Below are 24,453 nucleotides of genomic sequence, written 5' to 3'. Positions count from 1 at the left end.
AGTCTGGGCTTTGTGATACCACGTCACCGGGCTTCACCATCGTTGCACTGGATTGGCAGTTGTGAAGGGGGCTCAGTGGAGAGCCACGCCTCCAGAGCCCCTGTGGAGACACTGAGCAAATATAACTTTGGCCTAACCCCCCATTCCACCAAAGCAGCTCCACACTTGTCCTTTTTCATATAGCAAGATTGAAAGCAGTGGCCCAGGTAGTTGGAGTGCCATGCTCCTACAGCCAAGGTCGTCGGTTTGATTCCCACATGGGCCAGTGAGCTGCGCCTTCTACAGCAAAGATTGTGAACAACAGCTCTCCTTGGAGCTGGGCTGCCGCAGGCTGCTGTGAGCCGCTGTGAGCTGCCGGCAGCCAGCATGAGTGGCCAGCAGCTGACGATTGTGGCGACCGACTGCCTCAGCCGAGGGGTTAGCGCAAGGCTCATAATACCAGCATGGGCCAGGGAGCTCTGTCCTACAAAACTAGACCGAGAAATGACTTGAACGAGGAGGGCCGGGGGGGCGCGAAGAAAGGGAGGAAAAAAACAACAAAAAACCCATGTAGTATTTCATTTAGTAAAATAAAGGTGATGCTGTTAAAAAAAAAAAGTTTAGAAACCTATGGACTAAATAGATAACTGTTCCAAGTCATTTTTTTACTCTAGCATGCTATAAATCTGTAATTCCCTGCATTTTTGTTTTAACTTTTTGATTTTGTGCATTTCAGAGTAGAGACCAATTTCTCTGTCAAGGTACAGAAACAGAGGAAAGTAAAGGAGGTAAAAATTAAGAATCAAAGGAAGTGTCATTCAAACTCCTCCCCAACTAAGGGAATTTGTTGTGCATCCCTGAAAGCACTCCCTCAACGTCACATCAGGCTCTAAGCCTACTTCTCATGTTGCCTTAAGGCAGGGGCCTGCCATGTCCCTCGTATGTTCAGCTTTCAAGTTGGCATCCAAGGGATTAACGTACTATACGTACAAAAACTTTAAGAAGAAACTTATTCTAAAGTATCAGTCTTTTACTCTCTTACAAGTGGATACATATTTAGACTTTCAAGATGATTTTATCCTAAAAAATCAGAAAAGAGTATCACATAAGAGTATACTACCTAATTCAAATGTAATTATCTCTGTGGAAAGCTTTATATGAACTTTTTCCTACGGTAGAGTTTTTATAATATGTTATTTTGGGGAGTTAAAGAAATCTAGTAATATCTATTAATGTTTTAATAATGCGAAAGTAAAACAATCAGTTTATTTTTTGTTTGTGGGAGAAGGAGGAAAGGAGGTGCAGAATAGAACTCAAAACTAAATAAAATAACAACTTTTATTGTCTTTAACCTTTTCCTTGTTTTTTACCCAAATAAATGTCTTGATTCTAGATGGGACTGAAAACTCGTCCTCATGAAAGGAAAAACAATCAAAAGGCCTTACTTTGCAGGGTTAGAGTAGCATTTTCATATTTTATAATGTTACCACAACACTAAAGTATACTACTTCTTTGTTTAATACTGAATTTTGAAAGCACTTTCTAAAATCTGTTATGTGCTTCATATAAACCTCCTTTCAGTTAAAAGGAGTTAGTGACATTTTGCTAATTCACTATTACCTATAGCCTGAAATTCATCAGTATGACTTCATATCATTTAGCAAGCAAAATCTATCAAAGAAAGGTGGGAGTACTTGACATTTCCCCACGGATGAATGGGGGTCACAGTAACTTCGCACACCCACTCCCGAGGCTCAGCTGGGAAATGGCTACTGTCCAGATGGCTCCACAGAGGAGCTCAGGCGCCCTCATCCCCACCTCGGGAGGAAACAAAGTAGGAAGGCACCACTGTGAATGGGAGCTGGGCCGGTGAAGAGCTCAGAAACATGAAGCAATCCCCTCCACTTGCTCTCTGACTCTGCCTGGTAATGTGAGACAGACACCCAATTCATAACACTGCCCTGGCTTCCATCCCTCACTGTTTCAAACCGCTGGGGTGAGCAGAACACCGACCTACAGTTACTACAGTATCATTACCAGAGTTCTCTTTAAGGTCAGCCTAACAGCTGGATACTGAGACGAGGCAAAATATGTATAGATCCTGGAACAGGAACTATCTTCTTGAGAAGGTAGTCTTGGTTGACCTTGGTCTTGGTTGACCAAGGTTGAGCCTTCCTAGAGTCAACTGGTTTAGAGTGGTCAGCGCACACATGACATGCAACAGGCTCCAGGGCTCGCGGGAGGGCATTTTTAAAGAGAAGCATGCACTGTTCCAATACCTTTCGGTACCCTGAGTCGCAAAATAATGGGGACATTTCTCATTCATTTACAACGGGTCAGAACAACATGTGATTTCTTTCTCTGAAGTGCTCCTAGCATTCACTGTGGCCTGCCATTTGTCCCTGCATGTCAAGTGACCGACATGTGCTTATAATAGTGTAACTGCCACTCAAGCATCTGGACTGCAGCTGCCTGTCCTGTAAGACACACATGCAGGACGCCAAGCATAAACCGCATCTCAATTCCTTTTCCTACCTCTGCTGAGCCCTATTTCTCTTAATGCCACTGGAGCCTTCTCTCCCCCGGTGCTGAGAGCCACTGCCAATTGGCATGGACTAGGAAGAGTCCCTGCGTCCCCGGTGAACAAAAGGTGGAAAGCAAGAGTTGCCTTGGTCCATGTCCCAATAACTGGGTGATGATGTAGAAATGTTTTATTTTCCCCTTGAGATTTAGAAGCCAACTAAAAGGCTACTACATAGTCCACTGCTTTTTTTCCCTCCAAAGTACTATTTATAAGAAAAAAACCAAAACTGCTTTTAGAGAAAGGAGGCAGGTTGCTTATATCAAAAGGGGTCATCTCCCAGCTGAGAATTTGTCAGCTCCCCAGATTGAGCGGGTAGGGCTGAGGAAATGCTGACTTACCATCTCTACCACCATCCGGTTTAGTCACCCAACAAAAAGGAATGAATATGAAATTCCAGTAATAAGAAATGAACAAAAGACTAGAGCTGAAGTGCTTGTTTTCTGCTCTTTGATCAGATAACTAGAAGTATCTGCATTATCTATGCAGCATAGGGTTTTTATTTTTACCTAAAGACGTCTCTTTTCAGTAATGACAAACGTGATTCTAATTAAAAAAAAAAAAAGCTGTATTTTCTCAATACACCTTTAAAATTTTTTTAATTGTTTCATATCTGGTCAAGTTGAGACTTTTAAGAACTTCCTTTTTAATTCATAATAAAAGTTTACAACTTGATTTTTTTCAAAAAAGTCAACAGATCGCAAGCACCCATTAATAAAGGTCCTAAATAATTGAGAGAAAAAAAGGAGGAGGTGGTCTCCTCCTTTCAGGGGTAGGACATGTCTAAATCAGTACTTGTACCTACAACAAGGAAACAATATTAAGCCCAGTGGGGATCCTAATAGCAAATTGATTCTGTGTGGCCTCCAAAGCAAATGAGCCATGAACTCCAACAGTGTGAAGCTTGGAGGGAAACAAGCAAGACCTGACATTAGTGAAACAAAGAAATTCACATCTGCACGTGTCATAACTATTCATTCTAAATAAGTCCCCCCCCAGCCCCCCTACAGATAACGGCTGTTACTAGTGGCATTTGAAGAGAGGCGAGCACAGTAAGAAGGACACTGAAGACTGAGAACTGTGAGAAGGGCAAGCTGTGCCGAGGAAGGCAGCACAGCCCCGAGGAGCTGGACAAGTTGAACAAGCACCACCGAGGCACACAGGTGCCTCCCCAGTCTCCTCCGTAATGAAATGACGGAAGCAGCTAACAAAGCCCCACCTGAAGCCCCCCAGGGCCCCCAGACCATTGAGGGACACTCTCATCTGGTTTCTACAGACAAGCCACAATGATTTCTGAGGCTCTGTTTATTGTAGCAAATGCTACACACACAATGGAAGGGAAGGGTAAGCGCATGGGCTTTGCATTAAGGGAAGTCTGGATTTAAACAGCAACAGCCATTTCTTAACTGTTACTCAAATTCTCTAAGTATCAGTTTCCTCATCAGTAAGATGGAAAATGTGTTCACTCTCCTAGGACAGTTATGAGGATTAAATGACACAACAACAACGCATGGAAAGCTCTAACACAGTGCTCAAACTTCAACTATTACTATTAAACTTTGAAAAATCACTCTAGTATCACTTACTTGTGGTAATTCTCCTTTTTCTCATCTCTCCAGTTTTTATTTAACTGGTGAATTTTCACAGCTACATATCTTTGTTCTGTTAGATCAAATGCCTATAAAGAAAAGGAATAAATTATATTCTGGATAAATGTTAACAAGAATTACAGGTAACTGACTTGAAGCTTCTATTTAACAGATTAACATACTCAAAGTCCAAAATGCATTATTCAATAAAAACAGCAGCGGAAGACAATACATCACATACTTGTTTCAGAGTACCAACCATTTTCTTGAAACTTGTGATCAGATAATTTAGAATTCTCCAGAAGCACTGGTACCAAGGGGTTTAGAAAATAAATCCAAGTATACACTACAAACAGATAGGTAGCACTGCCTTAACAATCACTTCCAAACAATTCTCTTTCTGGACATCATCTACCCTTTGGGACCTTTCTCCCTTAGGTTGTCTCTCATCCCTCAGCTGACACTGCGACAGGCTTCAACAGTAAGTCTTGCCATTTTTGAAATGCTGGGGACATATAGATGTATTAAAAGAGAATACATCTCTTTGCTATGTTTGTTTAGAAAATAACCTTGTGATTTGTTATATTGTGTTTATTAAAAGTAAAAACAGAAACAGAACCCCCCAGAAAAGCCTTGCCTTTAGTCCTACTCATATATGCCAGGTAAATAAAAAGTAGTTTTTGATCCCAACAGCGTCTGAAGTTAGTCACACAGAGTCACTTCTCTAGCACAGTCCAAAGACGGGACATGTTTTCCCCAAAGACCACCACTGTTGGCACATCTGCTAGGTAGTGCTATAACATGGGAGTAACCAATGTTTTTTTGAGGATGTTGGGTGTAAATCACAATTTGATAAAGTAAGTAGCATTTTACTACAATAGACTATTTCCCCTATACAAAAAAAAATTATTGAGGAACTCCTTTAGAATGAATAGTTTTTTGGTTTTTAAAGTTCAGATTAAAAACTTACTACTTCAGTTCCAACACCGTTACCACCCATCCACCAATTTCCACAAGTGTATGAACGGATAAAGGCAACAGGCACAGGAGACACAGTCCATGAAGAGTGATAACTGGTCTACAGATCTTTTAACATGGAAGCTACCTCTAGGAAAGCACCGCATGCATGCAAGAGAGAGCTGCTTATAAAAGAAACTTCTAATTTACACCAAGTATAAACCAGTATTTTTAAAAATATAAAAACCACTCAATTCAAACAGAGTATCTTATTTCACAGAAAAGGAAACTTTTGAACTCTATTTTTCTTACAGAGTTTGAATTCCAATAGTAAGCATGTATACCATCATGGCTTTAGAGAAGAGAACCACTTCAAGCCATTAAAAGCCAGATTAAATACCACCTAATTTGTAAGGACAGTCATATCACAAGTCCCATTTTCTCCAACTACCACACCATATTTCTGAATCCAAGACACTGATCCTCCATTGATTTAAGAAGGGCTTTTGGAGAGTGGAGAACAGCAAAAGAGTAACTACATTAAATGGATACATCACTGGAAGTAGCATTTAGATTTCAGAAATGTTAAAATGTTTAAAGACTACATAAGGAAAAAATGGGATAAAGAAGTCAACAAGTAACTGGGAAGCACCAATAACCAATTTTGATGATTTAAAAAAAGGAATAGTGCCAGTTCTGAGTATATCGTCAAAAGAATTGAAAGCAGGGTCTCAAAGAGATGTTTATTTGCACATGCATGTTCAAAGCAGCACTATTCACAACAGACAAGAGGAAGCAACCCAAATATCCACTGACAGATGAATGGGTCAAGAAAATGTAGTACATTCACACAATGGGATGTTATTCAGCCTTAAAAAGAAGGAAATCCTGTCACGTGCTTCAATATGGGTGAACTTTGAGAACATTATGCTAAGTGAAATAAGCCAGTCACAAAAGATAAACACTGTGATTCCTCTTATATGGGGTATCTAAAAACAGTCAAATAGAAACAGAAGGTAGAATTGTAGTTACCAGGGGCTGGGGGATGGAGAGTAGAATTATTGATTAATGGGTAGAATTTCAGTTTTGCAAAATGAATAATGTCTGGAGATCTGTTTCACAAAAACATGAATATACCTAACATATTGAACTGCACACTTAAAAACGGTTACAATGGTAAATTTCATGTGTTTACCACAATTAAAAAAATACCAAAAATAAAAAATAAACTAAGCATATGATTCAAGAATGAAAACAAAGAAAACCGAAGGATTCAAAGCAAGTTAATAAAATGGAAAACAAATCAAATAGTAGACCTGATCAACGAAATAAAAGTTGATTCTTAGAGGGAAAAAAAGCATTGACTAATCTCTAGTCTACGAGTCAAGAAGAAAAGAGAAATAACTAAGGTACGGATGATACTTTTAAATCAAGAGGAAATAAAATATTTTCCAGAAAAATTAAGTTACCAACAACTGACTTAAGAAGGGAAAGAAAATCTGAATGGATCGATACTTGTAGAAGGAATTGAAAAGGTGATCAGTTTTCTTCTAAAATGACACCTACCCAGGTGATTTTATGAGTTTGCTCTAATAAACTTTCAAGGAGCCAACAATTCCTATGTAATGCATCCTATGTAAAGCATCCCAGGGCACGGGAAAAGAGAAATTTCACAACTCATTCTAGAATAACTATGACATCAAAGCTAGACAGTGCTACTTACGCACAAAAGACGACTATGGGCCAGTCCCACAGATAAAAAATATGAACAAAATATCAGAAAATCAAACCCAGCAGTACACTAAAGACAATAGTATAGTTCTGGCAACGGTTAGTGATGATAACTGCCCAATACAGGAATGTACTTAATGCCACTGACTTGCACACCTAAAAATGATTAATTAAAATAATAAATTTTATGTATATATCACCACAATTTTAAAAATTAACATAAAAAAAGAGGGAAACCAGTAGAACTACTTTTTACTATTTTTATCTGAAATGAAAACTGATTATCTTACACAAGAGTTCCCATATATAACCTCATACGGGCATAAAATAAAACCTCACAGGGAAGGCTCCACCTCAGAAAAGAGAATTAGCAGGGCCCCGCAGTAAAGACCACTTATAAAACCAATCCTGCATTTAAAGCCAGGTGCCAGAAACATCTAGAGAAATGTGAGGAGGCTGTGGCTGGGGAACATGTTCTCGGTCTGCAGCTGTATTTAGAACCGGCTGAAGTCCTGGTTTAGTACAAATCAACTGGAGGCGCCACGGACTGCTTTGCTGGCCCTGCTGAAGCAAAGCTCTCTGAGCCGGGCCACTCCTACAAGATGCCAGCGCTACTAAACACTCTGATTTAAAGATGGGAACACTTTTAAAACATAAAGCAGGTTTTCAAGTAAGAATTAACGGTAACATATCCATTTTCTTTAAAAAAACTTTTTTATGAGAATAAAAGAAACACATGCTCATTTCTAGCAGATGCAAATGAGGCAAAGTACAGAACCAGAATAAAAATCACCGTAATTCCACTACCCAGACATTAGTGGTTTTTCCTTCCTGTTTTTAAAAATCTAGTTATTTATTTTTCAACTCGAAAACAGGGCAAGATATTGTACCTTTCACAGGCACTGACGTTTATTAAAAGCACTTCTCCCAAAGATATAGGTTCTTCAACTTTTTGCATTTCAACCAATAGATACCAACCCACAGTTACCACTATTCTAAATGTTCTCCAAGTTGGTAACTATCAATAGTTTAACTCTCAGTCTTTGGACCCGGTTCCTCATACTTACCTTGTAAACTTCACTGAAACCTCCTCTACCCAAAAGATGTAACAACAAATATCTGTCATTTAGCGTTGGATGATCTTTAAATCTGTGGAAACAGGGAATATATAACATCCTGATAACATATTATATTAATATATATAAATATATATAATATAATTTCCATATTTGCAAAATTTTCAGAATATCTAACACGTTACACACGATTATAGCTGCTGCTGCTAGTTTGGCAATCAACACCAATATCACTAATTCTGAGCACAGAGGTGAATTATACAATTCAAAGAGACAGCGTAATTGCAATGAACAGCACTAGCTGTGGAAGCATGAGACACAGGTGCCAGTCTCAGCGTCACCACAATTAGGCCTGTGACCTTTGTCAGCCTCCCCTTTCTGCCCTGCTAGAAAGTGAAGGGAGTAGACTATACCAGATCAGAGATTTTCAAACTGTGCTACTCAATTCCTCTGAATCATTCAAGAGCCACACTGCTCCCACCATTACTTAACTACATACGATAAAATTCAAAGATATTTTACATGGCCTTTAGAACAGATTTGATTATAAAGTGAGTTACAAGTTCTATGTGCATTCGTTTTCTCTCTGTGGGACAGAAAGTCTTCATGATATAACTGTTTCCCCATATAGGATAGCACCTTGCGCTGTTTTTCAGTAAGACAAAGAAATGAGAGATTCTGGTAAAAATAACTTTAAAAATATTTCTACTTAGCTCCTGATCTTCAATAGCCCGACTACTAATCCTGAAATTATTTTGATTTTAAGACAGTGACATGCCTGTGGGGAGAGACGACATGACTGTATTGTAAGTGGTTAGCTCAGGGATCAGACAGATTCAAGTTTAATTCTGTTTGGTCCACTAGTTATGGATCCCTCGTCAAGTTAACTGAATTTCTCTAAGCCTGTTCCAGATCCATGTATCAAAGAGCACCTACCTCACTGGGTTATCATGAAGATTAAATGACAGAACACAAGGGTACTTAACACATTAAGCCTGACACAGAAAGAGTGCTCAGTAAGGTAACAGCTGTTGCCAGTCACGTTATAGAAAGCAAAGTCCATGGCTCACACTGGCCAAATAAAAATACACAAGCTGTAGCTAAGTCAAAAAACTCATGTTTCAGAGTGAAAAAATTAAAAAATGGGAAGAAATGGATTATGGATAGAAGACACTTCCCACGCGCAGTCTACTTTTCAGTTTCAATCTCTTAAATGACTTATAAACACAAGTGGGCATTTATTTAAATTAATGTGCTGAACTTAACAGAGTCTTGCTTAAATTCTCAACAGCTGAATGGCCTTTAAAGGTCATTCAGAAACTGGTTGTCATCTCAACCCAATAATCTTTCCACAACACTCCAGTTACCCATGCTTCTCTTTAGTAAGACTCTCTAGATAAATCTGAACATACAGGTATCCCAACCATTTACAATTACAAAGCTACATTGTTTTAGTGACCTCTACACTTGGGTAAACATGCTATATGTATAGATATATATTTAATATATAAATCTAAAGTATTTAAACTAAAGCAAACCGTAATTTTGTTGGTAAACTGTATTACACCCTATAATAGAACTAAATACACCATGGAATTAATTTCCCAAATTTATATTAAACAAAAACATCATTCAATTCACATCAGAAAGTGCTCATCAATTTCCAACCCAACATACCCCCAAATTGCTTACTGTGAATTATCTTCATTATGTATCCTTTTTAGTTCCCTGATATGTAGATTTCTAACCCTTTCTAGCCTTTCCAGCTCTGCCTGGATCTCTGCTTCTTCCTAAAGTGAAAAGGAAAGAAAAAGCTCAGAACACAAAAAATCCATTTCAAAAACAAGAGCAGATAGTTCTCTCGTGAAGAACTAATGGAAGATGTTTTGCATTGAAAAAATTTTTTTAAGAACTAGAATTTTAATCATAAAAACCAAGCTCACAACAAAATAATAAACAAAATTCAAAACATACAGAGGAGTACAGAGGAAAAGTAAGAGTCCTTTGCTCCCCTGCTTACTCTTCTCCATATCCACTCCCCTGATGTAACCATTGTTAAGTTTCGTGTCAAATTTTCCAGAAATGTTTTATTATTTACATATAGGATGCAATCAAGTTTTTACAAAAATCAGGTTCTCTAACTGGTTCTGTTCTAACTGGTTCCACTCAGTTAGCAAGATCTGAAAACCCAGTGGGAAAAACATAAACACACACCAATAGCAGTTTATTAAATGCTGATTGACCATCATCACTATAAGCAGCATCCACCAAAAATGTTTGAGCTGCTGAGTTAGAGATGAGCAGTCTACATCTAAGATGCTTCTGTGAACACTGTCAATAACAAATTCTGTGTAGGTGCCTGTGTGTTATAATATGGTTGATTGATGTAAGACCTTTCTTTCTTAGCCAGAGTTTACGCAAAAGATAAGAGCTGCTATGTGATTTAAAATATCTTAAGAGTTTTAATAATTTCGGAACCATCTACTCTTACTGTATATTTGATTTTTACTATAAGGATAACCACTTGTGAAGCCTAATGAGGTCTACACAATTATCTACTGGTACATCACTGATGGAAAAATACTCTTATTGGGTAGCCGTTGACTTGAAAATTGAAAGACATAAGTTCCACTATTAGACTACAAGGTATGACAGAGTAACTACTCAAGATTGCTGCAGGTATGTGAGACTATTATATTTGCCCAAATAACCAAACTGCTTCAACACAAAACGTAAACTAAAAATTGCATTTCTCATTACACTTACCTTTTTAAGATGACCTAATCTGAGTTTGAAGATTTCTTCTTGTTCATGGTATTCTGCTAATGTTAACCTGGAAAATAATGGTAGAAATTTCAATAAATTATTTGAAATCACTGTTTAAAGAGAAATGTCAAAGCATGCTATATGGTATTAATATATTCAGTCTTTTAGTAAAAATGACTAAAAGACAGATTATCTTGCAGTCCTTTGACACAAAAAAACTTCCGTGATTTATCAGATGTGGTATGAAAGGACTTCAAAGCCAGAAGTCTAATTTGTAAAGAATGAAAAATAAATGAGCTTATATTTTTACATTATTTATGAAATTAGTTTTGTCCCAAACATTACTCAAATGAAAATCCATCAGGAGAGGTGGGAAAAATTATGTCTAATTCTTTTTTAAAGGGCAAAATAATAAGACAATGGATTTGATTATTTTTGATAACACTTAGACCTTGATACTATAATAACAAAAGAATGATATAGTGGAAAGAGTCCAGGATCTGGAGTCTGAGGACTAGGGTGCAAAGTGTTACTTGGGCCATGAGACACCAGCGAAGAAACTAGCCGCTTAAGTCTCAGTTTCCTAAGAATCCAGCAATACCTATCTAACAAAGCTGTCATGACTATCAACTGAGAATGTGAAAATAAACTATAATTTGTAAAATGCTATTTAAACATAATTCTCAAAGGACTGTTTTGATGGATAATCACTCATTTCATGTTCCACTAACCCCAATCACATGCTCATATCTCAAGAATGAGCATGTAAGATACTCCACCATCTTCATCCTTTTCACATTCTAGAAGCATACACATAAAGTTTCAGATGTCCCTGTGTAGATTTATTCTAAATAGCAGGAGAAAGAAGAAACAGCTATCCTATCAACCAGAAGGGGCTACAAAAAGAGCCTTTGAGGTCTGACAAAAAGAAAGTAAAAGGAGTTAACAAGAAGAAATACATCCACTAGGGTTGTTACACCTATCCCTTCATAGATGCAGAAATACTTATATCTATTACTTCGTTATCACACCAGTAAAAATGGAAGAAATGAAAAATCACAGTTAAGAATTCTCTCTTCCTAAAATAGGTTCCGTACCAGGCAAGAATAATGTGATTTCCTCCAATATTCCAGAAGACTGTCTCTGGCTTCTGGCCAAAGGAATGAGCCAAGTCACTGATACTCTAATTAAAAACTGGACCGAATGCCTTCTAGCTTGGATTTTACACAGCACTCCAGATGGCAACTACTTACTGCCACACTACTGGACTAAACTGAATTCTAATTATTGTTCTATGGCAAGGAAACAATCTATGCTTTCTTTATTGCTCCTAAGCCAAGGGTTTTATGCACTGGCTTTAAATAATTTTCAAGTAATACTAGAAGAGTCTCTTCACAGAATACAGGTGTCATGAAAGAAGGCGAGATCAGATTAATGTATACAACACTTGCCTGGAGAATCTTTTCAAATTTGGGCTTCTACTTGGATTTTTTGAAAGGAAGTATTTTTTATTTAGAAATCTAGTTTTAAAATATTCAGGCTATAAGAGTGAAGATGTTTCCCAAGGTTATTCACTGTGTATAGTTTTATCACTATACTTAACGTAATTACTAGTTTATTCATTTGTGCATTTCCCCTAAGTAAACTGTGAGCTCCTAAGGCTGGGTTGTATCCTTCCGCTCTGTATCCCCAGTGTCTAGAACAGAGCTGAGTATACAATAAGCACTTAATATAGACTTACTAAATGAATGTCAAGGAAAAGGCTCCATATACCAGGTATGTATGGGGTGAGGATTGGTGTTAAGCCATGTCTCACTGGAATGAAGAAAGATACATTTCTGTAATGTAATGGACTTTTTAACAATGTGTGTAATACAAGTATTATTTTACTTGAGGTGGATTATGGGTTAATACGTTTTTGTGAACTGATATGAAGACATAAAAGGCAAAAGATGCACTGGTTAATAAATTATACAATATTATGATGTTTTATTTGTGGCTATCTTTAGACTTGAAACTTATTTTCAATTAAAGCATCCCATAATGACAGGTTTACAAAATTTCTTTTTCCCTTGAAAAACCAATGTAGCCACTGTACACTGATTAGATATACTGATTACAATACCAATGACTGTTTCTATTAAAAAAGGTTTTTAATTTCAGATATCCAATTCAGAAACCAACTTAATGGCTAACCTCAATTCTTTACACACTGCCTACACTATTATCTATAGAGCTTCCCCCACCCCCCTTTTTAACTTGAAAGCCTCTTAAAGACAGATGATGGCTTAAATGTCTCTGGGATATGCATAAGAAACATTTTAAGTAGGTACATAATATATAGGTTTTATTTCCCATACCAATTCTAACTGTTTGGCAGTTTCTGTCTAGTTGGCAAACTATAGCCAGTGGATCATTCAGTTGAGTCTGTTTTTTAAATAAAGTTTTATTGGACCATAGCCATACCCATTCATTATGTATTGTCTATGGCTGCTTTCGGGCTACAATAGTAGAGTTTGAGTAGTTGCAACACAGACCCTCTAGCCTGTAAAACCTAAAGTATTTACTAGCCAGTCCATTATAGAAAAAGCTTGCCAACTCCTGTCCCAGAGGAAGACTCTCTTAGTGGTCAAGAATTCGATGATCAAAAAGGGAACTCTGACATGGAGTGGCGTTGGAAAAGGAAGGCATCTGTGCTCAGGGTATTCTACCCTGGCTGTTGCTGGTAGCGATGTAATGATTGCTGAGGGGCAGTGATAAAGATGACTATACTGCAATTTAAGATACTGGTGTTTTCCTTACGTCCCTCAGAACAGGAGAAAAACACTGATGTCAAGATTGGGCTTATTGGGAAAACGTCCTTTTCCTAAAATAATACCCCATTTTTTTCTTAGCTTACTCCTAAATTTGTGGCTATTAACTAAGTGCTCTTTAAACCAGTAAAGATCATTCTTCAGTTGTACATTCCTCAGTCTGAGATAGCCGCCAGGCAATCCCCATAAAATGATACCAACATGCCATAACCGAGAACCACACATAAGCAGTTATATCCTTTGAATACCACAGTGACATCACACTTGTTATAAGAGTAGCCAAAGATCATGACACCACTGCTCCCTCTCATTCAAAACTCCCTAAATAAGATCAGGACTAAGAAAATGAGTTAACTGCATATGGCTTTTATATGAGTTGAGCAAATCCATTAATGTAACTAAGAAGAGAGGTTAGTTAAGCTCTAGAAATCTCCATAATTTATTTGTCTTTTTTCCCCCCAGTGGCATTCATTAGGACATTTGTGTTTTCGGGGAGAGTGTGTTATTTCATAGTTCACATCAATAGAGAACGTACGTTTCATTTTCAGCTCCATTGGTCTTGCTTTTCCGTTGTTTCTGCTCATTGGTTGCTGGAGGGGCCTGTCCCATGGCAGGAGGTTTCCGCTTTGCTAACATTTTCCGTTGTCTTTCTATCTCTTCCCTCTGTGAATTTATCCTTTCCTGTTGCCTAGAGATGTAAAAGATGTCGCACAAAGGAAGAAGGTCAAAACATTTTAACATGGCTATAAAATAAACACAAATACCTTTGTCGCCTGCATACTTGAGACTTCAGAAAAAATAAGTCCTTTTAACTCAAGTAGAAATTTGACTTTAATTTCAGGTTGGAAGAGAAAAATAATTGGTGTAAGAAAGATTTTTGGGAATGAGTCCGTGCTTTAAAACACTAGTTATAATTATTCTTAGAGTAGAAAAGTGGTCAGGAAGGAACAATATCAAATTTCTACTGTGACCTTATTTTCTGATGAAAAAAGAAGAATTTTCCGATTCCTTTTTAAAAGTTAAGAAAACAACTCTTTGGTATGAATCTATTCAAGTAAAGAACTGTATTTATGCACGAAAAAAAGTACGAAAGGATCGAAGTGCCTTTTTATTTATTTATTTTTGCATTAAAGTTTCCTCAAATTATATTTAAAAAGATACAAATTTGAAGGATGTGAAACAAAGTAAAAAAAGACTTTCATTTATTCTAGTCTAAGTGAGCCATTACCATTCCAAGTCACTCTCACTCAGTGATATGCTGAAACCTAAACTAAATTTTCAAAAAATAAGCACATTCAGAGAAACACAATGAAGCCTTGCAAGCAGTAAAAATTCCTTAAGGAATGGTACATTAAATGAATTAATAAAAAACATATATAAAGACTCTTCAGACATCTAACACCATTACCAGTAGAGTATTTCCTAACAAGATGTCCAACTTTTCCATAATAAACAAGTTTACAAATTAGGAGTCAATAAAAAATACCAAAATAAGAAAACTACTTTCTCTCATGTATCCTACCACCTAACAGATAGTAAAGGTTTATAGACTTGGTATATAAAAATATACCCGAAAAAATGGATGGATCTTAAGATTATAATGCTAAGTGAAGTAAGTCAGAAAGAAAAAGTAGAGAACCATATGATTTCACTGATATGTGGTGTATAAAACTGAAAACAACAAAAGAACATGACAAATAAATGAAGAAACAAAAACTCACAGACAATAGTGGTTACAGGAGGGTATGGAGGGAGGGGTTCTAGAAGAGGGAAAACGGAGTCAAATATATGGTGATGGAAGGAGAACTGACTGGGTGGTGAACACACAATGTGATATATAAATGATGTATTATAGAATTGTACACCTGAAATCTATGTAACTTTACTAACAATTGTCACCCCAATAAACTTTAATTTAAAAAAAATATATATATACCATACATATGCCCGGAAGTTCATTAATATCATTACAACAGACTGAATTCTGGGAAGGAACATGCGTAGTCTAAAAAGATGAGGTAAAGCACCAATGTGCCATCGAGATGAGTAAACCACCTTGAGAGCAGGTCTCCTAACCCAAATACCTTAGGATGACAGCAGCTCTAACCACTATGTTGACAACAACCACGTGAGAGACACTAAACCAGAACCACACAGCTAAGCGTCTTCTGAGTTCCTGTCCCACAGACAATGTGAAATAATAAATATTTATTTTTTTAAGCCATTAAATTACACACACACACACATCCCAAGATTTGGGATTAAACATTCAACAGATTAAAATCTTTAAATCACCTATCATAGTTGACAGTCAAATGCTAGCTCCCTTTTCCATCTCTCTCTAACATGCTCCCCCCATCTCCTTTTCTTGACCCAATCTTCATTTTTGTAGAATGACAGAATCTATTTTTTTAAACTTATTCTACTCTCTTTCCTGAACACTGTAGTTGTCAATCTCTAGACCTTTTCCACATTGAGTATATCTTTCTTGGAAGAATGGCAGCCAGAAAAACAAGACTATATTCCAGGGTAGATGCCTATAATACAATTTATGCTGCCATATCTATAAGGGCAACACTGTAAGCAAAGTTAACCTTATCTGAGTACTGCAAATAACTAACCATTCATCTGATAATACAATTTCCGTGGCTTCAATATGAGCTGGGTCACTGACTAGATGTCAATTTAACAGTAGAATGGAAATTTTAACTTAAGAGTTTTTCTGCTTGTCTGAAAAACTTCTTAACTATCATTAGAGATATGTCTCACTCTCTAAAATATATGTATGAGAATAATTCATGGCTTAAAAGAACTCTGGATTGAGACACAGAATTACAGAGATTAGGTAAAATCACAATCTTTCTGATTCAATGAACGTTCCTGAGGAAAAAAAATTTACCTTCTCTGAACATGAGTTTTCCAATCAAAAATACTGGTAAAAAATATTGTTAGCTCATTCCTACCCTTTCAGGGACCATGAGTACAAGGCATTCTGAATTGTCTGGAGACAACCAGAAAACACACAGTTTAAACTATAAACTACAGTAGGCTAGTGATGTGCTTTAACATTTTGTCTTTGAAGACTAACTGCTTTGGAAGATTGAGATTTTAGCAATCACCTTTATTAAACATAAAGGGAGAACCCATACATTTAATCTCACAGATTCACCAAGAAAATGGCCCCACAGCCAACATATACATATAAACCATAAACAAAGGGTATACCGATGCAAAAACATCTTTGGGGAAATCTTAAACTGTACACTCTAAGAATGAGAGAGTTTCCTTAGACCTGAAATCTGATGCACCAGAGATCAATGCTGCATAGAGTAAGGATTCCTGCATTCATTCCTGATATTCTTAAAACTACTTAGCTACTTATACTTACCAAGAACAGTTATCTAAAGATAGTCTATCAGTGATACTTCATTACAGTTTATTTTGAGAGTACAAAGTCTGGATTATGTCGATAACTAACTTCTCCTAGAACAAGAACTGTGTCTTATCAACCCTTCTATCTCCAACACGTATGACAGTCCCTTTTATACTACTGAACCTTAAATATGTTTTGTACTCCACCCTTCATCACCCACGGAAAAAGTGTTTCTATCTTTTACAGAAGTATTAATGACCTGACAAATCCATCTCACTCAAATCTAAATAACCCTATTTAAAAAGTCATCAGCTGTAAAAGAAAATAAACAATCAGTCTTAGGTACCATTACAGGTTGAACTGTATCACCCAAAGGATATGTTCAAGTCCTAACCCCCCAGTACTCAGATTCAGACCTTTAAAGATGTCATTAGTTAAAATGAGTTCATACTGGTTCAAACACACTTTGGAAAGGAAAAATTACTAACCTGGCCAAAAAATATTACAAATCTGATATGATTTTCCTATTCAATCTTCTGTTTTAGGGGATTAAGATTAATTCCAAAAAGAGCCAACGAACAAAGTGAAAACAAAAGAACTGAGTTGAGGCTCCTGTTGAGATTATATTTGATTCTGATTAAATTTTTAAATGTCATGAGGTTTGTCCCTTCCAATAAAATCTAGTACTGCTGCCTTGTATTCAGCTAACCCACCCACCAAATTATGTGTCATGGAGTTTCTTATACACAGAGAATTATCATTTGTGAGAATATCAGCATTATACAACAAAAGAATAGCATTTTACAACAAAAGAATTTCAATTTCTGCATTAAAATTGAGAAAGGAAATTAAAGCAAAGCTTTAGAAAATAAAATACCTATAATTAATAGACATTGACCAGAAATAGCTTCCCAAGAAATGGATATTCTACAATTTATGACTTAAAACCATGAAAAAATGCTATCTACCTAGAAGGAGAGATCCTGGTTAGGAACCTTGTTTAGATAATCCAAATTTCTCTGATTTGATGGCTCTACAGCAAAGTCATCATTTTGTACTCTAACTGTAAGATTTCCAGAGCCTTCTGAGCATCAGGTTGCTTATAGAATAAAAAGATAAAATAGTGCTAATATCAGCAAGAACTGTAACCACTTCTTAAAACTAACTACATTTTACATCTCTATGCAAACCCACTATCCTTCTGAACCAAAGTCTTGACATGTTCAAGACTGCCATCTAAGGAGTAACTATTGTCAAGGGCTGGGTCTGGGACTCAGTCTGAGCATTATGTGTCTTTGAACAATAATGGGAATACAAGTTATATCTTCTGATCCGATTCTAACGGAAATCAGATGGTATACCACTTTCAGGGCATTTGCACAACTTGGTCAGGGTGTTCTGAAAGGGGTGTCATATCTCCGGGAAGCACCCATTTCCACTTCTGCTATCACCAGCCACGTATATATGCTCAAATCTCAGGGTAGATGCTGCTCTGGCAGCCGACCTAACTCAAAAGGCTTTGTTTTCTTCCAGTGCATGTATTGACTGGACAGCCTCTCATCACACCAAAATGCACATTCTCGAGGTACATTTGTGAGGCAAAAACACATCTAAACCAAGTTGGAGGTTCATGTATATCACATATAAAGCAATGACTACCAATGTGTAATTCAAAGGTTTTAACAAAGTATGATTAAATAACATCAATATCTGCACTTTTCTTTCAGGCATAAATTTGTTATTATTTATGTTTCATTACCATTCCAAACTAGTCCTATGGCCTCCAATTAGTTCTCAATAAGTTATTTCAGCAAAAAAAAAAAAAAAAAAAAAAAAAAAAAGGTAGGAAAGGCAGTCTATGAAACCCTCCAACTCACGACGATCAGCAGATCTAAAGTTTGAGGGCCCATGATTAAAAATACAATGCCCCCAACCTGTCTCAGATGGAACTGACTCCCATGATTAAATATACAATGCCCCCCCGTCTCAAATAGAAATGATCTAACAAAATAAATAAATAAGATACATCAAAAGATACTACAACCTGAAGATATTTTTTTAAGTCCTGAGCTAATTTCGACAGTCGGAATTTTAGGATTTCAAATGTTAACTCCCTTCTTGGGGTAAACACTTGAATGTTTCAAACCAAAGTTATGATAAAGCAAAAGAGCACTTGAGGTTTCAACTTTCTTAATAGGCACAGACAGTAGGGTTGGTCGCCAGCCTGACCACTGGCTCAGTCCCTGCACTCGAGGAGGTGACTAGCTCTGATGCAGGGATACTGTCTCCTTAGAGAGCCTCCACGACATCTCCTCTGAGGTTCTAGGTTTCAGTTTGTCTCATACCTAACTCAGAGCATTGTCTTAGGTCCTTGTCCATTTCATTCGTCTGTGGCCCCAGAAGAACGCTCATCTGACTCCTCATGAAAATCCATTATATAATTAGTTTAAAAGATATCAAGTCAAGTCCTACATTTTTCTTCCTTAGCTTCAGCCAATTCTAATTCTTTTAAGCTTTAATGTCGAATTTGTTTTTTATTCCTCTGATTATTTGTCATTTCCCAGGACTTCACCTCATTCACTGCATTTTACACGTGTGGTGACTAAAACTGAATGAAAAGATGATTACTACTCCTAGGCTTATTAGTGACTACAATTACAGGAAACTTAAGAAATCCAAACCAACTTTTCAATTTTCAATTAACTTACTTGATAAGGTTCTGGAAAGCATAACCATCTGTCCACTGTTCAGTAAAAGAGGCCCCATGTCGGACAGTGGTAAAGTGGCCCAATCTCAAGCGGTCTTGCATGCTCTTATCTCTACACGCCATCTTCTCTTGTTTTGACTTAGGGGAAAAGGACAAATAGAAAATAATTTCATTTTCCTCTGAGAACTCAGATACCGCATTATGTTTATTTTCTGTACTATACTGTTCAAAGTGAAGTACAACTGGCTAAATCTACACTGACTTGATGAAGTACCCCAACATGTTAAATAAATTCTCTGTATTAATATCTACCTTATTTTTATGATAAAAAATGGAAAAAGGTGGTTTCATTCGTATAAAATTAATGAATTAAAAGATGAAGCAAAATTCCCCTCAGTATCTTTGACGTCAATAAAATAATCTACTTTACTTTCATCAGTGTTCCCTGTCATTTTAACAACATTCCAAAAATTTTAGCGCAAGTAACACCAGTCTGTCTCAAACCTCTAGCTTGTAATAATTTCATTAGGAAGTACTGCCATCTTAAAACTTTCAATGTAAGATAAATAAGTACTGAGGACGTAATAAAAAAATCTTTCAAGAAATAGTTACTAATAATTATCAAAGGCAAGTTGAAACTAATCAATTACTATAAAGAAGATGCCCGCCAATTAAAGTAATCACATACAAGTATATAACAACTTCATTGTACAGCACAAAGCACTTAATTATCACATTATTACATACATAAATTATTCCAAATACCATTTCTGAAATGGAAATGTTTAACTACTGCTAAATATTTGTAATAATAATAGAATACACACTTAAATTGATAGGATAAATGTAAGAATTTAGGGGTGCAACACTCCAAATAAACTCAATTAGGACAAGCTGTCTCTGTCCAGTCAACACAATGCACAAGCAATGCACAAGCAGAAAGAATGTTCCAAATTATCACTCTGAAGGCTTGGTCCAGTTTCCATGCAAGAAAGAATTCTGTCAAACCATCAAAAGTCCTACTGAGACAAGTTAGTTAGTATGGTTGCTGGAGCGGGGTGGGGGGGTCCCTGGTGGAATAAACAAAAGAGCTGCCATATTCTGCAACAGGACACATGGGAACACGCCTTAAGGTTAATAGATGATCTCAAACCCCTTCTGGTAAGTCCCTTCTGGCCGACAAAGGAGCATTCCTATCTGATAGATAGGAATGGGTTGCTTGTTAATCCCTTCAGGATGAGCAAACAGGAAAAAATCTAATAGATGAATTCTGTTAGAAGGCTCCAGCCCCCTTCCCCAAGCAGGCAGGGGAAAGTATAAAAGCCTTTGCCTTAGGCAGTGGGCACCCCCATTTGGAACCCCCTCCCGCTCAGGAGCTGCACCCTCTTCTCTTGCCTCTTTTAAAACTTTTTGCCTCTCCCTGGTCTGCGTGTCCATTCTTCAGCTTCACGAGACACGATCCCGGCCCACACCCAGAAACTGCCAGCAGATCCAACATCATCTACATCACTACTCTGACATATTTTCCTCTCTGGTAAGGTAAGGAGCCACAACAGTAACACATATTAATCACCTGGGGATACAGAATTCAGGCCACCATCCATCACTCACCTTTTCTATAAGCAGTTTCTTGCTCATTGTTACACATCTATTTAATCGCTCTTTGTATTTCTCTAGCATCTTTTGCTGTTCATCAATCTGCCGTCTCAAATCACAGTTGGCCTTCCATGAAAAACAAAATTTTAATTAGCTCCAAGGAAGACAGATTAAAACAAAAGCAGTTTCTAGGGGGTCCGAGAATCATTTCTGTTGTTAAAACAAAAACTAAATTAAGGGTCAAAGAAGAGTTAACTATGTCTTTAGAAAAAAGGGTGAATATTTTATTCTCTCTTAATAAACTTACCAGCTATTTGTTAAAGACGAATTCTGTTACTAGAAGTGAGCTTGTTTTTCCACTGATCATATTTTACTCCTCCTCAAAGCCAGTTACATTACAGCTCAATCTAATACATCATATATGCCTAAATTGCCTCAAACTGAAAGAAAACCCTACTATAAATAAGATGTTTAAAATACAAAGGATGATTAAGCACTTTACAGCACTTACAGAATTAAAAAAGCACATACATATAGTTCTTTATTTTTGATTGTTCTTTGTTTTTCTATTGTTTCCAAAGAAAGAGACATGAATTTACATGCTTCTTACCAGAGAAGCCAGGCACACCCATGCCCACATAAGACAGAACTGACAAACAAGTTGAATACAAGAGCCTGATTCGAGAATGCCAGAATGTAAATACACAGTTAATTTAGCTGTAGCCAGAAGGATGAGCTCAATACTTTGAAAAATTCAAGGCTTCTACAATAACAGGGAAGGAAAGAACCACTAACCCAAGGTCAATTTTGACTTGCAACTCCTGAATTTATTCTTGTGTTAAATAAAAGATCTCTCCTCTTTTGGCAAATAAACGCTACTTTATAACAACTTGCTTGAATTATGAAAAAAAAATCTGGTATTTCCCAATCAAATGAAATAAGTGTTTCTGAAACAGTAAAAAGCACAAATGGAAGGTATTACAGCACACTCAATTTTTGAGACTTTTCAGCTTCATTTTTAAAGTGACCGGAGTACAGCTGTCTCCATCTCCAAATTTCTCCTCTTCCCATAGGGATAGTTTCTTCCTATTAATTCTTCTTAGAGTTCTATGGACCACAGTGTCAAAGGCAAAGTGCAAGTATATCTGGGTAAATGTGATTAATTAACATTAAAGGACCTATAAGCCAAAGATTATGGAATGTTTATGTGGAATGCAATCTCCTTTTGAAAGGTGAACATTCCCTTGAAATTTGTACTCAAATGTATGGAATGGAATCAATCAATCTCTGGCAGCTTACTTAAAATTTTAAGAACTCTAAATTTTTGTGGTTTCTAACACAGCTTCTGACAGCCTTACCCAACATCTCACCAAAATAGCAAAACTCAACGAACAACGAATCCATGCCTGCCTGAGAAGAGATGTCAAGACCAGTGGTCACTGCCCCCGTCCCTCCAGATCAGTAACACAAGTTCTAATCAACATGAAAAAATGGCAGCTGTCTTTCTCTGTTGTCCTTTTTGATATCCATTCCTTTGGTGCTGCTCAACATCAAAGAAAGACTACAACCTTCAGAAAATAAGGGAGCAGAAGGAGGATAGTGGTGAACAAAGGGAACATACTGCTTCCTGGGAAATGAAAGCAGACTTTTTTTTTTTAACCCAAAATGAGTACTAAATCAGGGTTTGAGTTTTTCATATACTCTATCTTCTCAATCTTAAGAGTCAAGCGATAAAAGACCAAGATAAGCCCACAGTCTTTTTTCAGTCCCCTAGAGCTACTCTGGGCAAAAACCTGCTGGCACCGCAACTGGGCCAGGAGCATTTTAAACCCAAAATATATCTAATTGTAAATCTTGGCAATTCAAAATGCCTCCAAGTGAACACGAACAGGAATAAGAGCAACCCCAAACAGGTATATGTGCTAACAGTGAAAGATGGAAGATTAAGTACTAACTCGAAACATGGTTCTCCTAATTCAAAGACAGAGGAAAAGAAACAAACAAAAAACAGGCCTAAGGAAAAATATTTCTAAATAAGGGAAGATCAGCTTGAAAATGATGAAAATGATCTCCCTACAGAAATCAAAAGAACATTTTAGAATACCACTTAACATATTCCATAAAATGCAAAAGGACGTGGTGTCTATGAAATAGGAGCCAAAAACCATAAAGATTGTACAGGATAGGATAAGAAAGTGAATTAGATAAGGGAAAAAAGCGGGTAAATTAAAAATGTAAATAACAGAATCAAAACTCACATGAGCTGCAGTAAACAGAAAACATATGAAAGACAAAATTAATATTTAATGAGATTCAGAAGAGAAGGGTAGTCATATTAAATGAGACATAAAATGATAGAAATAAAGGTTAGAGATCAGAGTCCAAGCTAGAAACCAAGGAAGAAGCCAACAAAAGATGGAAAAAGGCAAAAATTAGGTATAACCATACATTTCTAGAAAAAAAGAGAGAGACCCATATATAAATGTGCACTGGCAAAATCTTAACCACAAGAATAAAGGGGATGGGGTGGCGGAAGGGAAAAACCTATAGTCATCATGGAAAACAGAACACAGTGTTTGTTCCGGTGGTCGGTCATGCCTTCTCTGAAACATTAAATGCCAGAAAAAATTTTTGACAAGGGGTGTGTGTGTGTGTGTGTGTGTGTGTGTGTTAGGAGGAGAAGGCCAACAGGTTATGACACAAAAATCTTACACACAGTGCAATCTATTATATGGGAAGGGAAGAGAAAGAATACTCAGCTCTACAAGGACATAGAAAATTTAACACTGATACAACCTTCTTGAAAAACAACTACTTAAAAATGTGTCCCAGTCAATCAAGAGATGAAATAAGACAAAAACCGATTAAAAAACATAAAATACTGACAGTGAGCTTCGAAACCAGTTCAACAAACATGTGTAACTAATTATTATAAATTTGGTCATAAAACTGCCCGTAATTATAAGAATTATTCTTTTTTTGGTAGTTCCCATATAATATTTTCATCACAAGTACCTTATTGAGATAATGAATATTTCGACAGTTTCACTGACTTTCCAGTATAGCATAATATACGAGTACTCAAGAACAAGAGCAAAAAATGAATACTGAACATGACAAGTTATTAAAGGAAAGTGAAGTAAAAATAAAAAGGGGAAAGTGAGATATCACTGGGGTGGAAAAATCAAAGTCTAGACGGTTGGAAGAAAACAGATCAAATACGGATTTCACAAATCAAAGCTTACAAATTCAATACTATACAAATCCTTTTGAAGGTAAAAGCCA

General features: G+C 36.8%; 1 protein-coding gene across 8 annotated transcripts in view; it reads right to left on the bottom strand.

The window, feature by feature from the left end:
• Positions 1–24,453, bottom strand: part of TLK2 (tousled like kinase 2) — a 96,543-nt gene that overhangs the window by 15,232 nt on the left and 56,858 nt on the right. For all 8 annotated transcript variants that reach the window (XM_019733010.3, XM_019733009.3, XM_088802315.1 and 5 more), the window contains 7 exons: positions 21,184–21,294; positions 19,574–19,710; positions 14,028–14,180; positions 10,680–10,746; positions 9,606–9,703; positions 7,905–7,986; positions 4,147–4,238 (listed from right to left, as the gene is read on the bottom strand). In XM_019733010.3, coding sequence (XP_019588569.1) covers positions 4,147–4,238; positions 7,905–7,986; positions 9,606–9,703; positions 10,680–10,746; positions 14,028–14,180; positions 19,574–19,710; positions 21,184–21,294 — 740 coding nt within the window. The remainder of the gene's footprint in view (positions 1–4,146; positions 4,239–7,904; positions 7,987–9,605; positions 9,704–10,679; positions 10,747–14,027; positions 14,181–19,573; positions 19,711–21,183; positions 21,295–24,453) is intronic.

This window comes from Rhinolophus sinicus, chromosome 12 (genome assembly GCF_057876585.1).
Source record: "Rhinolophus sinicus isolate RSI-liver-muscle chromosome 12, RSI-T2T, whole genome shotgun sequence".
Taxonomy (NCBI): domain Eukaryota; kingdom Metazoa; phylum Chordata; class Mammalia; order Chiroptera; family Rhinolophidae; genus Rhinolophus; species Rhinolophus sinicus.
Note: the sequence above shows the minus strand (reverse complement) of the source record. Positions and strands in the feature narration are given on the sequence as shown.